This window comes from Pogona vitticeps, chromosome 2 (genome assembly GCF_051106095.1).
Source record: "Pogona vitticeps strain Pit_001003342236 chromosome 2, PviZW2.1, whole genome shotgun sequence".
NCBI lineage: Eukaryota > Metazoa > Chordata > Lepidosauria > Squamata > Agamidae > Pogona > Pogona vitticeps.
The window spans coordinates 205,039,376-205,054,664 of record NC_135784.1 but is presented as its reverse complement, the minus strand read 5'-3'; the positions used below and the strand labels follow the sequence as shown (position 1 = coordinate 205,054,664).

The 15,289-nt window shown below is 46.0% G+C and overlaps 2 protein-coding genes across 8 annotated transcripts in view; one reads left to right on the top strand and one right to left on the bottom strand.

The window, feature by feature from the left end:
- ABCA1 (ATP binding cassette subfamily A member 1) overlaps positions 1 to 15,289 on the top strand; it is a 125,077-nt gene that overhangs the window by 106,791 nt on the left and 2,997 nt on the right. For all 4 annotated transcript variants that reach the window (XM_020801436.3, XM_072991979.2, XM_020801440.3 and 1 more), the window contains 10 exons: positions 817 to 940; positions 4,443 to 4,572; positions 5,334 to 5,454; positions 6,115 to 6,177; positions 7,736 to 7,842; positions 8,535 to 8,676; positions 9,412 to 9,546; positions 11,405 to 11,508; positions 12,665 to 12,757; positions 13,601 to 13,844. In XM_020801436.3, coding sequence (XP_020657095.3) covers positions 817 to 940; positions 4,443 to 4,572; positions 5,334 to 5,454; positions 6,115 to 6,177; positions 7,736 to 7,842; positions 8,535 to 8,676; positions 9,412 to 9,546; positions 11,405 to 11,508; positions 12,665 to 12,757; positions 13,601 to 13,844 — 1,263 coding nt within the window. The remainder of the gene's footprint in view (positions 1 to 816; positions 941 to 4,442; positions 4,573 to 5,333; positions 5,455 to 6,114; positions 6,178 to 7,735; positions 7,843 to 8,534; positions 8,677 to 9,411; positions 9,547 to 11,404; positions 11,509 to 12,664; positions 12,758 to 13,600; positions 13,845 to 15,289) is intronic.
- LOC110083189 (protein NipSnap homolog 3B) overlaps positions 4,528 to 15,289 on the bottom strand; it is a 33,071-nt gene continuing 22,309 nt past the window's right edge. For 2 of the 4 annotated variants that reach the window (XM_020801443.3, XM_020801444.3), the window contains one exon: positions 8,844 to 9,292. Coding sequence is in view for 1 of the 4 variants with exons in the window: in XM_020801444.3 (XP_020657103.3) it covers positions 9,231 to 9,292 (62 nt within the window). In the remaining 3 variants the exon portion in view is untranslated. Of the gene's footprint in view, positions 4,600 to 8,843; positions 9,293 to 13,033; positions 13,156 to 15,289 lie in introns of those variants that run through there. The other 2 variants (XR_012084243.2, XM_072991982.2) reach the window with 2 other exon arrangements.

Below are 15,289 nucleotides of genomic sequence, written 5' to 3'. Positions count from 1 at the left end.
TGTGCCTGTGATGGTTGTGGGACGCATGCACCCATAGAGCTTGCCAAAGATTTCAGATGCTGCAGCAGGCTCCTATGAGAAAGTGGTCCTTTAGATAGCCTGGACCAAAGCCCTGTTGGGCTTTATAGGTCAAAAACGCTTTGAATGGTGCTGAGGAACAAGTAGCTGCTGAGATTGTTGCAAAAAAAAAGGGGGGGGGAATTCGGATGCTACCTGGAACCAGCTACAGTCTACATCATTGGGAAGCAGTGTTTTGAACCCACTGAAGTTTCCAAACAATTTCAGAAGGGCCCTGTGGTCCAGTGGTTAAACTGCAGTGCTGCGGTCAGCCTCTGCTCACAGCCTGAGGTCAGTCTCAATGGATTTGGGGAGCCAGCTCAAGACTGACTCAGCCTTTCAAGGTCGGTAAAACGAGTACCAGTTTGCGGGGTGGGGACGGGGGCAAAGTGTTCCTTCCATAAGTAACTTATAAACCATCCAGAGATCACTCTTGTACTATGAGGTGGTACGCAAGTCGAAACAACAACAACAAAGGCAGCCTGCACATCACAGTAGTCCCAAAAAAAGAATGTGGGAAAGGCCTGTGTCGCCGTGCCGGGCTCAGACAATCTTTTAAGAAGAGACACCATAAATAAACTAGCTTTCACTGTGCAGATGCACTCCTGTGATGCTTTTTTGATAGTGCCCCAAAAGTGGCTTTCCAAAGTTCTCATTTGACTATTTCAGGATATGTTTGCAGGGTTTCCTGCCTTTTTGGCATCTGTTCTTCTTTGTCAGTTTTCAGGCATTTGATTGCTGCTGCTTTTGTGTCCTTAGAAACTGAACGACATCAACGATACCCTCAAGTCCGTGTTTCTTATCTTTCCTCACTTCTGTCTGGGCCGTGGCCTGATTGACATGGTGAAAAATCAAGCGATGGCTGATGCCTTGGAAAGATTTGGTAAGCGAACTGTTGCTTCCACAGGGGTCTCTAATAGTACGGTAGCAGGAGGAGGAGTCTGGGACTGTGGACAGGATGCACAGGGTTCATTCTGTGCTGAGGCAGTGAGAATTTTGCACTTAGGAAATCCACATTATTCATGAAAAGACCTGGATTTTGCAACCTATAAACATCGTGCAAGTAGAGCTAATTTGCATGCTTACGTTTTCTTTATGCGTATTCAAACTACTGTTTTGCATACTTTATTCAGGGTTTACTGGTTGAAGGGAGGAGAGAAGAATTAGAGTTCTCTACTTTCTCACACTGCAAATCGTGTTCTGATACCAGTTTTGCTTTTGAGAATTCACAGCAAGCAGTGCCCACACAGTCCCTGTAGCTGTTTACCTTTGCAGCTATAAAGTGTACAAGCTTTAAAAGAGAGCCAGTTCACACACAACAGCTTTATGTTGCTCATCTCAGATGTTTTCACTGAATCTCTAACCACTGTGAAGTGTGAAGAAAGTACATTTGCAAACACACGCATCATCCACATGCGCTCATGAGGCAGGCAGGATTTGGGTTATTTATTTCTCTCTTACAAGTCTTACGCTACTTTTGCTGCGGTGGCCTACGCAGATCTCCTCCTTTTCAGTTTGTCCTGGCAACAATCCTGTGAGACAGAATAGTCTGTGGCTGGCCCAAACAGAGTGATGGCCCAAACAGAGTGATGGCTTGCATTCAGGACTCCTGCACCTTAGTTGGCCACCCCAACCCCTACACCAGCTCACAGACACAACACACCTTGTGCGGCAAACTACATTTTGTCCTGTGTAATGTATGAAGGAGCCCTGAATCTTTAGCACCTTTTGGAACATTCAGATACCTCTGTTAGGGGTTGCTAGTGATTAGGTTGACTGCTAAATTATGTCTCTCTACATTAGCTGTGTATGAGAAAACAGTATACAGTGGTGCCTCGCATAGCGAGGTTAATTGGTTCCAAAAAAAGCATCGCTATGGGAAAACATCGTTAAGTGAAACGTGTTTTCCCATAGAGATGCATTGAAAACCGGATAATCCATTCCAATAGGAACGGATTATCCGGTTTTCTCCCCCATTATCGGGCGCAGCCCTTTGGGAGAAGCCTCGGGGGAGGGGGGGAAGACGGCATCGGCTCCTGCCTTCTCCCCCACCACCTGGCTTCTCCCAAAGGGCTGCCCTGACTGTGCTTGCAGCAGCGGAAGAGGTGCCCGGTGCTGCAAGCACAGTCGGCCATGCCTCCCACCCTTCTCAAGCCACAGGAGGTGGGGGTGGGGGTGGAAGGCATGGCCGGACTCCTTGGCAGGCACCGCGGCTCAGATCAGATCGGAGCCGCGGTGCCTGCTGAGGAGTCCGGCCATGCCTCCCACCCCCCCACCTCCTGCGGCTTGAGAAGGGTGGGAGGCATGGCCGGACTCCTCGCCAGGCACCGCGGCTCAGATCAGATCGGAGCCGCGGTGCTTGCCGAGGAGTCCGGCCATGCCTCCCACCCCCCCACCTCCTGCGGCTTGAGAAGGGTGGGAGGCATGGCCGGACTCCTCGCCAGGCATCGCGGCTCAGATCAGATCGGAGCCGCGGTGCCTGCCGAGGAGTCCGGCCATGCCTCCCACCCCCCCACCTCCTGTGGCTTGAGAAGGGTGGGAGGCATGGCCGGACTCCTCGCCAGGCACCGCGGCTCCGATCCGATCTGAGCCGCGGTGCCTGCCAAGGAGTCCGGCCATGCCTCCCACCCCCCCCACCTCCTGCGGCTTGAGAAGGGGGAGGCATGGCCGGACTCCTCGCCAGGCACCGCGGCTCAGATCAGATCGGAGCCGCGGTGCCTGCCGAGGAGTCCGGCCATGCCTCCCACCCCCCCACCTCCTGCGGCTTGAGAAGGGTGGGAGGCATGGCCGGACTCCTCGCCAGGCACCGCGGCTCAGATCAGATCGGAGCCGCGGTGCCTGGCGAGGAGTCCGGCTATGCCTCCCACCCTCCTCAGGCCGCGGGGGGAGGGTGGTGGGATCCATCCGGATCCCCCCACCCTCTCCCCGCGGCTTGGATCCGGCCCCCGGCCGGTTCCCCTTGCTTGGTCTGATCTGACCAAGCAAGGGGAACCGGCCGGGGGCCGTATCCAAGCAGCGGTGGCGGCGGTAGGAGCTTAGATCCGCCCCCCAGCCGGATCCAAGCTCCTACCGCCGCCGCCGCTGCTTGGATTCTCCCCCCGGCCGGCTTTCCCTTCCATGGTCGGACTCTCTGGAGTCCAGCCATGGATGGGGTAACCGGCCGGGGGGAGAATCCAAGCTCCTACCGCCACCGCCGCCGCTTGGATCCGGCCCCCGGCCGGTTCCTCTTGCTTGGTCTGATCTGACCATGCAAGGGGAACTGGCCGGGGGGCAAATCCAAGCGGCGGCTGCGGTAGGGGCTTTGATCCGGCCCCCGGCCGGTTCCCCTTGCTTGGTCTGATCTGACCATGCAAGGGGAACCGGCGGGGGGCCGGATCCAAGCTCCTACCGCCGCCGCCGCTGCTTGGATTCTCCCCCCGGCCGGCTTTCCCTTCCATGGTCGGACTCTCTGGAGTCCAGCCATGGATGGGGTAACCGGCCGGGGGGAGAATCCAAGCTCCTACCGCTGCCGCCGCCGCTTGGATCCGGCCCCCGGCCGGTTCCCCTTGCACGGTCGGATCCGACCATGCAAGGGGAACCGGCCGGGGGCCGGATCCAAGCGGCGGCGGTGGCGGTGGGGCTTAGATCCGCCTCCCGGCCGGTTACCCCATTCATGGCCGGACTCCTGAGAGTCCGACCATGGAAGGGGAACCGGCCGGGGGGCAGATCCTAGCCCCGGATGCCTGATAGGCATCCGGACCCCTGCCGCCGCGGCTTGGATCCGCGTTGCGGCCGGCTACCCCATCCATGGTCGGACTCCTGAGAGTCCGACCATGGCGGGGGTAGCCGGCCGCGGGGCGGATCCAAGCGGCGGCGGCGGCGGGGGTCCGGATGCCTTTTAGGCATCCGAAGGGGAATCCCGGCGGTGGCCTCGGAAGGACCCTTCGGAAGGGTCCTTCCGAGGCTACCGCCGACATTTTCCCCCAGCTGAGCAGCGGGGCTCCAGCTCAGCTAGGGGAAAATGCCCCCTCCGAAGGGGAATCCCGGCGGTGGCCTTGGAACGACCCTTCGGAAGGGTCCTTCCCAGGCTACCACCGGCATTTTCCCCCAGCTGAGCAGCGGGAGCGGTCCTTTGGAGGCTCCCGCCACTCAGCTGGGGGAAAATGGGGCCCATGGGGAAAACATCGCAAAGCGATTTTTCCCCATAGGCAACATCGCAAAGCGATGGCAAAAGAAATTGCTTTTTTGCCATCGCTATGCGAATTCATCGTTAAGCGGGGCACTCGTTAAACGAGGCACCACTGTAGTCTGTTAACAGCAATAGCTATTTGTATGCAATATTGTGACTGAAGATCTTTCTGGTGGTTTCTGGATGTGGAATGAGTGCCTCTGCTCTCCCCTATCAGGCGAGAACCGCTTTGTCTCCCCTCTTTCCTGGAAATTGGTGGGACGGAACCTTTTTGCCATGGCCGTGGAAGGGGTGGTCTTCTTCCTCATCACCGTGCTCATCCAGTACAGGTTCTTTATCAAACCCAGGTAAGAGAAACATCCATAGCAATGGACCTGGAAAGGACAGGAGGAGATTTTGAGGATGGGCTGAGTGGTGAAGCTCTTCATTGGGAAAGAAAAAACTAATGAAAAGCAGTTCCCACTGCCATCTCCCCCTTTCCCCTTCTCCTTCAAAGAAGAGGGGGAAAGAAGGGAGCAATACAGTGTCTGAAACCCACTCTACATTTTTCATATCGTTTTAATAGATGTCCATCATTTTTCTAGAACTGGCCACGGCGCCAATCTTAGTAGTTGCCATCCTTTTCATCTCCTCTTGCTCCTTCCTCCAGATCTCCATGCATTTGTCTCCTCCTGCATCCCTCTTCATCACTAAAGGCTGCCTTTTAATCTCACAGATAATCATTTGTTAATGTGACACCTCCATCAATGGGCCATTTCACGCCCTGTGTGCAGGCAAAGTTGAGTTTGCCACAAAGCCCATCGAGGGAACGGCATCTGGCCACAAAATCATGACAGGTGTTCTTTGTGTTGTGCAGATAACTGTTGGCCTCCCACTTTGTATTTTATAATCAAGAGTAATTTTTTTTAATTCTGAATAAATTGTACGTTAATCTTTAGGGTGTGTTGGCCCTGAACAGGGAACATAGTTTCCACCATTGTAAATTAACAAAAATGGTATGTTTGTCCCATCTCTGAATTGAAATTTGTTCATCTGTCTTTCTGTTTGATATATCTTGATGTTCAGACCTTCTTCCATGTAATATGCTGTTTTCCCCCATTTTCCAAAGGCCTGTCAATGCAAAACTCCCACCTGTGATTGAAGAGGATGAAGATGTGAACAGGGAAAGGCAAAGGATACTTAGTGGTGGTGGGCAAAGCGACATCTTAGAAATCAAGGAATTGACCAAGGTGAGAGGAGGAGCGTGTCTGCGGGGCAGAGCGTGTACAGGAACTTGACTTTTTGTTCTTCGCCATGATCCATGTTAGCAAGGATCTGATTCCAAAGCATGCTGCCACTAACGCATGGGGAGCGGTCTACCTAATGCAGCTGCTGTCCCTCCTTCACTGGATGAATGTCTGAAATAACGAAGCAAGTGCAGGAGCTGGCTGGCTGCTGCCATCTGGGAAACAGATGCTAGGGCAGTGGTTCTTAACCTTGGGTTACTCAGGTGTTTTTGGACTGCAGCTCCCAGAAGCCTTCACCACCAGCTGTGCTGGCTGGGGTTTCTGGGAGTTGCAGTTCGAAAACACCTGACTAACCCAAGGTTAAGAACCACTGTGCTAGGGTGTGGGACAAACCATCTTGCAGGCTACCTGGCTGGGGCTTTTCTGTTTAGCGGACTGAATCGGCATGGGAGCAGTTCTTCTGAAAGGGACTTATAATATATAGACGAGGGAATCACAGTTGAATTTACAGACATGACAGAAATCTTGGACGTTGTCTGAGAAGTGTGGAAATTCAGAGAGACCATTTTGGCTGCTGACCTGTTTTGCATAGGAACAAAGCGAACAGGCAAAATATGTTAACTTAGCTGTTAACTATCAGCACATTTCTGTTTCTCTTTCCAGATATACCAAAGGAAACAAAAGCCTGCTGTGGATAGAATCTGTGTCGGAATTCCGCCTGGAGAGGTAAAGCTCTCAAGTCTTTCTATGTGCGCTTATTTAGTGTGGTCTGGGTAGCTTTCAGGTACAGTGGTGCCCCACTTGACGATTACCCTGCTTCACGATGAGTTTTTTGCGATCGCAAAACGATTCTTCACATTACGACAATCAAAAACAGCTGATCATCAGGTTTCAAAATGGCCACCTGCTGTTTTCCGGACCTATTTCCAGAAGACAACGACCATTGGAATGCATTGAATCAGTTTTCATTGCATTTCAATGGGTTTTTTCTTTCGCTTGACGACAATATCGCTTAACAGCGATTTTAATGGAATGGATTATCGTCGTCAAGCAGGGCACCACTGTACTTCATTCATGTGTCCTTCAAGCCTTTACAAATGCAGGTGGAGAGCTATCTTTCAATGGTGGAGGAAGGTAGATTCCCACATTTACAGCCCTCTGTGGCTTGGATGACATTGGCGGCATTGCCACATCCCCTGACATCATTGGATCCCTACATGAAGCTCTGTAAGCCAATGCTTTAGGGAAGGGGTGCTTCTTACAGACGTTCAGGGCAAGATGGAGAACCTGTTCACAGGACCTCAGGCACACAGAGTTTAGATTCCTCATTCTTGCTTATGTGTCAGATGCACTCATATTATCCCATGTTTTGTACAGGGGAAACTGCGGCCAAGTGAGAACCTGACCTAGTAGTTTTATGGCAGAGCCAAGATTTGATCTAAGCAATCCCAGTGTTTGCTGCTCAGTCTCCTAGAGAAAGGCCTTCAGGCCTCCCTGAGCCTGTTGTGCCAACAGTCATGAGACACAAATGCAAGGGTTCATCCTGAACTTTAGCCAGTGCGAAATAATGTGATGCAAAACTAAAAGGACTGGGAGAGGAAACTACAGGTGGTGCAGAACGCGGCGGCCAGATTACTTAGTGGAATGAAAAAAATCCAACATATCTCACTCACTCTGGCCACACTGCACTGGCTGCCCATCCATTTCCGCATCGACTTCAAAGTGATGATGCTTTCGTATAAAGCCCTAAACGGTTTAGGGCCTCGATACTTGGCGGAACGCCTACTCCCACCAAGATCTACCCGTGTCACTCGTGTCAGCCAGGGGGTGAGGCTGAGGAGCCTAACGCCGAGGGAGGCCCGGAAGGAAAAGACAAGAAATCGGGCCTTCTCGGCGGTGGCTCCTCGCCTCTGGAACAACTTACCTCCTGAGATTCGCGTGGCCCCCTCGCTGGGTATCTTTAAGAATCAATTAAAAACATGGCTGTTTCGGCAGGCCTTCCCATCAGATAATCCCTGACGCCCCTTGACACCTTTTTTCCCCTCTTATTGTTCCTCCCACCTTGTATAATGTCTTATTATTTAATAATTGTTTTATATATCAATTCTATTGTATTATTTATGTTGTTAGCCGCCTAGAGTGGTCCTGACCCGACCAGATAGGCGGGATATAAATAAAATAAATAAATAAAATAAATACATAATAAATAAATAATAAATAAGAGGGCAACGGGAGGAAAAGAAGAGATATGCAGGGGCTGACCCAGTCTTCTAATATTCTGTAGTGCTTTGGGCTCCTGGGAGTGAATGGTGCTGGAAAATCCTCTACTTTTAAGATGCTTACGGGAGACTCAGATGTGACAGGAGGAGATGCTTTTCTAAAAGGAAACAGGTATGGAAAAAACAGGCTTTGTCTACAAAAAGCTTTTCTTCCTTTGCTTTGCTTTTCTGACTGTGTACAATTTGGATACTTTATTGCTTCATAGCCAATCAGGCTGTACTCAAGAAGAGAAATTAAACTATTCTTAAAAGATAATATTTGACATCTAATATAAATATGATCAGAAAAGCATACAGTAATAAACAGAATGCTTATAAGGAGAATGCGTAATTTTCTGATCATATATGTACATACAGAATAGTGTACATGTTAGTCAAACTCAGCAAATTCTGCCCCTCAGTTTTAGGATCAGCTCTTTGAAAGGTAATAGCATGGTCAGGGATATATATATCCTTGGCAGGATTTACTACTTACTCTTTGCACAATTTAGCCTATTGAGAAATACGAGTTTTCCATTTTATTAAAGCCATAGTTGTGTAGGTTAAAAAGTGAGCTTGGCCAGAGCCAGAGGGTGAAATCTGGAAAATTCAAAGGATGGGACAGAGAGAATTTCCAGTGATTGATGCTTCAATTGATGCCTGCTTTCAAAATTATAACCTAGGCTTGTTCATGCAGGTATGTTTTGTGTTGGCATCTATTGCTTCCAAAAAAAAAAAAAAAAAGATGGTACAGTGTGATCCACCCTGCATACTTTGCTGGAACACTGACAACCCTTTAAGAAATAATTTTTTCCCTCTTTGCAGTATTTTATCTAACATCCAAGATGTCCACCGGAACATGGGATACTGTCCACAATTTGATGCCATTAATGAGCTGCTGACAGGAAGGGAACACCTGGAATTTTTTGCACTCTTAAGAGGGGTTCCTGAGAAGGAAGTCCACAAGGTAAACTTATAGAAGCAGGAGGAAGGGGCCACCTGATTTACCTGCAAACTTCACAGGGGTGATGATACAGGACAGTATATTTACAGTGTTTATTCTCTTTAAACATTTATATGTCACTTCACTATATGCTTGAGGTGGCCTTGCATCAGTAATGTTACACATTAAAATTGCTTCCATTTTTATATTTTAAAAAGGCTTTAAAGTGGGCCCCAAATGACATCTCTTCAAATCAAAATACCTAAAAGAAGAAAGTTATTTCATTCTTTGGGAGCATTCTTACATAGAATTTTCAAAGAGTCAGATGGTAATTAGACAAAATCTTGAATCCACACAAAGAGATCTTAAACAGGTAGATAGAATGAAAACAATTGAAGACTTGGAAAAGGGTACCATCTGTCTGAATTAGCTTCTAGATGAAATAGTAAATAATCAGCAACCTATATAGTACTGTAGGATTTTGAGGATAATTGTCAGGTATACAATTGTACCTGTTTACAGTACTCTGAATTTGCATCTACTTGCTTCCAGTTCATCCTTTTGTTGGTAGGATCTGTTCATCTGAAGAAAACAGGGTAGTGGAGGTAGGGTTGTGTGTCAGAATACAGAATCCCATGACCTGAAGCAGGTAACAGAAGAATAAAAATTAGCCTGAGAGGAATAAGAATCATAAACACGGCAAGGAGCATTTTGTGGAAATTGTGCATATTTTTTTATGTTTGCCTTTCCTTCCGATAGGTTGGTGAGTGGGCTGTTCGTAAACTCGGCCTTGTCAAATACGCAGAAAAATGTGCCGGCACCTACAGCGGTGGGAACAAGCGCAAGCTGTCAACTGCAATGGCTCTCATTGGAGGGCCTCCTGTGGTGTTCCTAGTGAGTATGGGCAAGCTATTCAGCTAAGACAGGTCTGTTGTTCTCTCGATAATATGGAAGCCATGCGGTGACTACCACTTGGTTTGAAGAACAGCGACATAAAATTATCAGTTCTTCTTAGCATGTGAGCACAAAGATGTCTTATTAAAATCCTTCCGAATAAAAGTTCTTAGTTGTTGGTAGTGTTGCTATTCAGTCTACATTTCCAAAGCTTTGAATTCTAGCAGTGTAGTTTAATCATCATCATCTTAGAACTGCAGTGTTGAATGGGACCCTATGGTTCATCGAGTCCAGCCCCTCTCAAGGAGGCACAGTGGGGAATCAAACTCCCAACCTCTGACTCCGCAGCCAGAGACCTAAACTACTGAGCCATACAACAATTAACTCTATTTCTGGTTAGAGGTATTCTGTATGTAACACAGGCTGAGGTGGTAGAATGCGGAAGAAAATATCTCCTCTTTGCTACCACACATGGGGAGTTGTATTTTTGAGTGCTCTTTGACATTAATAATTAAAGAGGCCTGCATTGCTAAAATCTAACATATCAGAGACTGAGAGCGTTATAGTGGGTGCGCACATGCACACATGCTGCTAAAGGTTAGTCTCCATGACTAGGCTGTATAGAGAAACTTCTTCTAGGAGGCCAGCATCCAAAATCCTACTGAAAAAGTACCGTCCAAATTTTTGGCCACATCTAGTCAATACTCTTGCCTTTGTAATGGGCAGGAATGTGTGTCAAGATTAGGGGTCCTTCCAGGCAAGACTTCCCAGGGAATTACCCTACCATGTTTCCCTGAAAATAAGACAGGGTCTTATATTAATTTTTCCTCCAAAAATGCAGTAGGTCTTATTTTCAGGGAATGTTTTTATTTATTTACTTTTTCATGTACAACAATCTACATTTATTCAAACACAGTCATGTCATCTTCTGGTTGCTGCACAATGGTGGAGGGCGGGGTGTCACTTAATCGGGGCTTATTTTTGGGGTAGGGGTGATATTACAAGCATCCAGAAAAATCATGCTAAGGCTTATTTTCAGGTTAGGTCTTATTTTCGGGGAAACAGGATAGCTCATTCATAGAATTCTTCATAGCAAAAATTCAGATAGTGTCATCTTCCATTTGTAATCTTCTGATGTTTTCCCACTGTGTTTTCTATTATTTTTCTTTCCACACAAAATTTCTTGAAGAGAAAAAGGCAGAACAGCTACATATTGGCCAAAATCCTGTTGGTTGGTGTAGTAAATTGCACTAAATTAGGCTCATTGAATCAGTGAAGATTTCATGAGTCAACTCTATACTCCATTGATTTAAATGGGTCTACTCTTAACTGTGAATTACTTAATATAGTTAAACTGCAGTTGAGTAGCCCCATGTGAATCAACAGAACCGAAAGAGTTGACTTACTAAATGAGTATTGCTTTATTATGCTAAGCAACAGACATTTGGCTAATATCTTTATATTGGTAGTGCTTGGAACCCTCTGCTTGGAAGCATCTTTAGAAAGTATCTACACTACACTGTTACAACAATTCAACAGTTTTAATTGCCATGGCTACAGACTATAGAACCATGAGAATTGTAGTTTGGGAATACTTAGAATTCCTTGTAGAAAGTTCCAGTATGTTCCTTTTAACTACAGCACTAGAGGAGTAAATACTAAGCACCTTATCAAATGACATATCCCATAATTATATAGAATGGGGCCATGGTGGTTATAGTGTCATCAAATTACATCCTCTAATCCCATGAATATCCTTGTCACCTGTGGCCAGTATACCAGAGCTGGTTTCTGAAATCACAGAAGAATTATCTGATGCTAGTGATGGAATCCACGCTGTGTTCTTTATAATTTGCAGGATGAGCCAACAACAGGGATGGACCCTAAGGCCCGCCGTTTCTTGTGGAACTGTGCCTTGAGTGTCATCAAGGAGGGAAGATCTGTGGTCCTTACATCTCACAGGTGTGTGTTGTGGGATCTTTAAATTGCTTTTTTTTTGGGTAATCCCTCTGTAATTTTGGGGGTTTGCCTCCTCACCCCTTGATCGAGCTACAGAAGCCATTTAGTCTTCCATGGGTTGCTTATAGGAATGAGAAACAGATGGGAAAACATGGAATTGTAGAACTGTAGAGTTGGAAGACATCCTGATAGTCATTTGAGTCCAATCTCATGGTGAGGCAGCTTTCAGTAAAAACATTAAGTGAGTTGTATTTAAATTCAACTGGAATCCAATAGATTTATTTCAGCTTCAACCGTTGCTGGAAAACACAATAACTGTTGCCTGGTGGGTTGTGTAAACTAGATGGTATTGGATGTATTTTGTATACACTAGGTCTTGGAAACACCTGATAGAAAAATAGAACATTAATCTCCAGGAAAGTGGTAGCCTTTGTAAAAACTTTCAGTGATCTATGGGATTGTGCAAATTGCTTTGATAATTTATGCAAATTGCAAAATAACAAGATAAGAAAGAATCCTTTGGTGTCTTGGTCTTGCGCTTCAGCCAAGAGGGAGATTGATAAATACTTACAGTGCAGTCTTATCATGCTGGGGAGGGCTGATGCAAGAACCACCTCAGGAGCAGTGGGATGATTTCACATCTGTACCTGGAGGTCATCAGATCAGAGAATGACTACCAGCCAGAGTGGGCAGTAGAGGGCAAGAGGAACCAATGTACCTTCAATATGGTACAAGACAGTTTGCCACCTTAAAGATTTAAGAGCCCAAATATCCTGGGCATCTTATCGTTCATGGAATTAAAGCATAAATGATTGTAGCAAATTTCTGGATCCTGTCTTTGGAATAATTGTTGACGTTGTTCTTTTGACTTGCATACTGCCCACAGTGCTAAAGCACTCTTGTGGTGGTTTACAATGTAATTAGGCAAACGATACTTCATTTGTGTGTACCCAGTGTGGTTTACTGGATACAGTGATGGACCAGGACTCAGGAGAACTGGATTAGAATCCCCGCTCAGCCATGGATATTCACTTTTGGCGGGGGGGGGGGGGGGAGAACTGGTAAAACCACTCCTTAAATATCTTGAAAGCCCTGCTAAGGTTGCTGTAAGTTAGTTCCAGCTTGATGGTATGTAACACACACACTGTTTTGCTGACAGCATGGAAGAATGTGAAGCCCTGTGCACTCGAATGGCGATCATGGTCAATGGGCGGTTCAGGTGCCTCGGCAGCGTCCAGCACCTGAAGAACAGGTAAGGCTGCTTTACACTTGTTCTTCTCTCTCACTCTCACACATACACAGATGATTTTCTGACTCTTTATGAACATCCAGGTTCTTTATGGAAATATTTCTATGAACCACTTCAGATAAAACTGCATTTGCCAGGCACCATTTTACTTACTTTCAAGGCTGTTATTTAATAAATCTCGTAACAAAATATTTCTTAAAAAAAATAAATTTGCATAATAAAAACACAAGACCCAAAATACACTATCTTACAATTTAACAAAGATAAAGGAAATGCAAGTTTTAATATATTCTTTTCCATCCCTTATACCAAATTCTCCCCATAATCCGGGCATGTTTCATGCCCAGTCAGCATAGCTAGCAGTCTTGACTACAGATGATGGGTGTTGCAGATCAGCATTTCTGGAGGAATGCAGATTAGAAAAGCCAATTTTATTGTAACATAAAAGAACCAAAACACTCTGTAAAATAAACACACCTTTGTTTAATGTATTTAAATGGGAATAAATTCCAAGGCACCCAGTAAGGTTTAAATTTTAGCGGTGATATATAGAACTGGTTTTTGCATTTACTTGGAGAACTCCCTGGGGTGATGTGGCAAATCTAGGGATTTCCATTTCCTGACACAATCTTTCTTCTAAATGGTTTTCTAAAGATGTCTCAAGAGAGATGGCTTAGACCCATGTCGAACCATTTACACCCACTTTTTAAGGGGAAATTGGATAAAAGTGGCTAGTGAAGTTCCACTTCAGAGGCAGATAAAAGTTCTAGACCTGATGAGTGCTGGCTTGAAAGCCTGCCTGGCAATGGCAATTGTGCAATGCTGAATTTTCTCTCCGTTTTTCAGGTTTGGAGATGGCTACACAATAGTAGTGCGAATAGCAGGGGCAAACCCTGATCTGAAACCTGTTCAAGACTTTTTTGAGCTTGCCTTTCCGGGCAGTGTCCTGAAGGAGAAGCATCGCAACATGCTGCAGTATCAGCTCCCGTCCTCTCCATCTTCTCTGGCTAGAATATTTAGCATCCTTTCCCAGAACAAAAAGAGACTCCATATAGAAGACTACTCCGTTTCCCAGACTACACTTGACCAAGTGAGTTTATGATGGTTTAGGTTTACATTCCTCATATTTGATGGACTAGAAATTCCAGAGCATTTCAGTTTTCCATATGAGCATTTGATTCATTTGGCAGTAGAGCTTCCTCTATTTAACGCCCAACTTTTGGTTTGAAACCAACTTTCCTTAGTGCGGGAGATACACTAAACAATTTCAACTGCAGCCATGACTTGCCAAGTAGCTTACGAAACTGGGATGGCCAGCTTTAGTGTCTGCCACCTCATTGGCTCTTTAGCCCAGCTAAATACAGCCCTTGTAAGTGAAGACTGTAGAGGTGGGCTTTTGGGGGTGAAGGATATTGAGTTGTACATGAGTATTTAAAATTGGTCACTTGGTTTGAGAGAGTACGGACATGAAAGGTAGTAGGGCTGAGAAAGTTGTACAAATTAATTTAGATGTAGTGGAGGAGGAGAAAATAAAAGCTGGTAGCCAATATGTGGTGCATTTGTAAAACAGAACTCTGTCAAAGAGAAGTGTGTGCCTAGTTGCAGCCTTCATGATGGTCAGGGCTGATGGGTGTTGTGGCCCAAAACATCTGAAGTCACACAGCTTGAGGAAGGCTCTCTTAGGAACCTTTAGTCAGGCATCATTGGCTTCACAACTGCCATTACTACCACCAAATTATTTACTGCATTACAGTATTGGTTAGTAGCAATTGTTGCCTGAGCCAGCTGTATTATGTGGTCATGTCTTGATCCATTTTAAGAGAAACTAAAAGGCAACTCAAAAGGAGGACCTCGTTTGCTCTTATGTTGCTGCTCTGAAACACAACCCTCAAATGACAGCCTTTTGAATGTCTTCTGCTACAACCCTAATATGTTCTTTTGTTGGCAAATTTTTAAAACATAATTTTTAAAACTGCTGCTTTTTTCAGTGTTAACTGCATTTGATGTTGTCTGTTGCTGCTATTCTGGGTCTGGTTTTCCTTTGTCCTTTTTTTCTGAGTGTACTTTGGAGAATGGGCTGAAATTCTGTTGTGCAGCTCCACCTTAGGTGTCTGATTTATAGAATTCTTTTTCCAATTTCAGTGTGTGGCTCAGTCACAACACAAAGTTGAGAACACCTTAGAAGTGCAAAAAAAAGCCTTTAATTGGCACAATGTACTGCTGCTGTTTTTCCTGTTGTGCAGGCAGATCTCACCCAACAGAATTTAAGCACTGGTTTGCACCCACAATTGCTTAAGGACAACTGTATAAGTGTTGGTTCCCTCTGGCAGGCTCTCTTCTGTACAAGCAGGCAAGCTGATAGCAAAGTCATTTGTGCAATGGAGAGTGCACCAGAAGACAAAAATGCTGCACAAATTCCTTTATACATCTATAAAACATGAAGAGGATTTTAGCCATAATTGTGTACTGTTTTTGTTTAATGTATTGGTTCTAGGCTTTTTTGGAATCAGTAAAAGTACAAGAGGGCAACAGTTA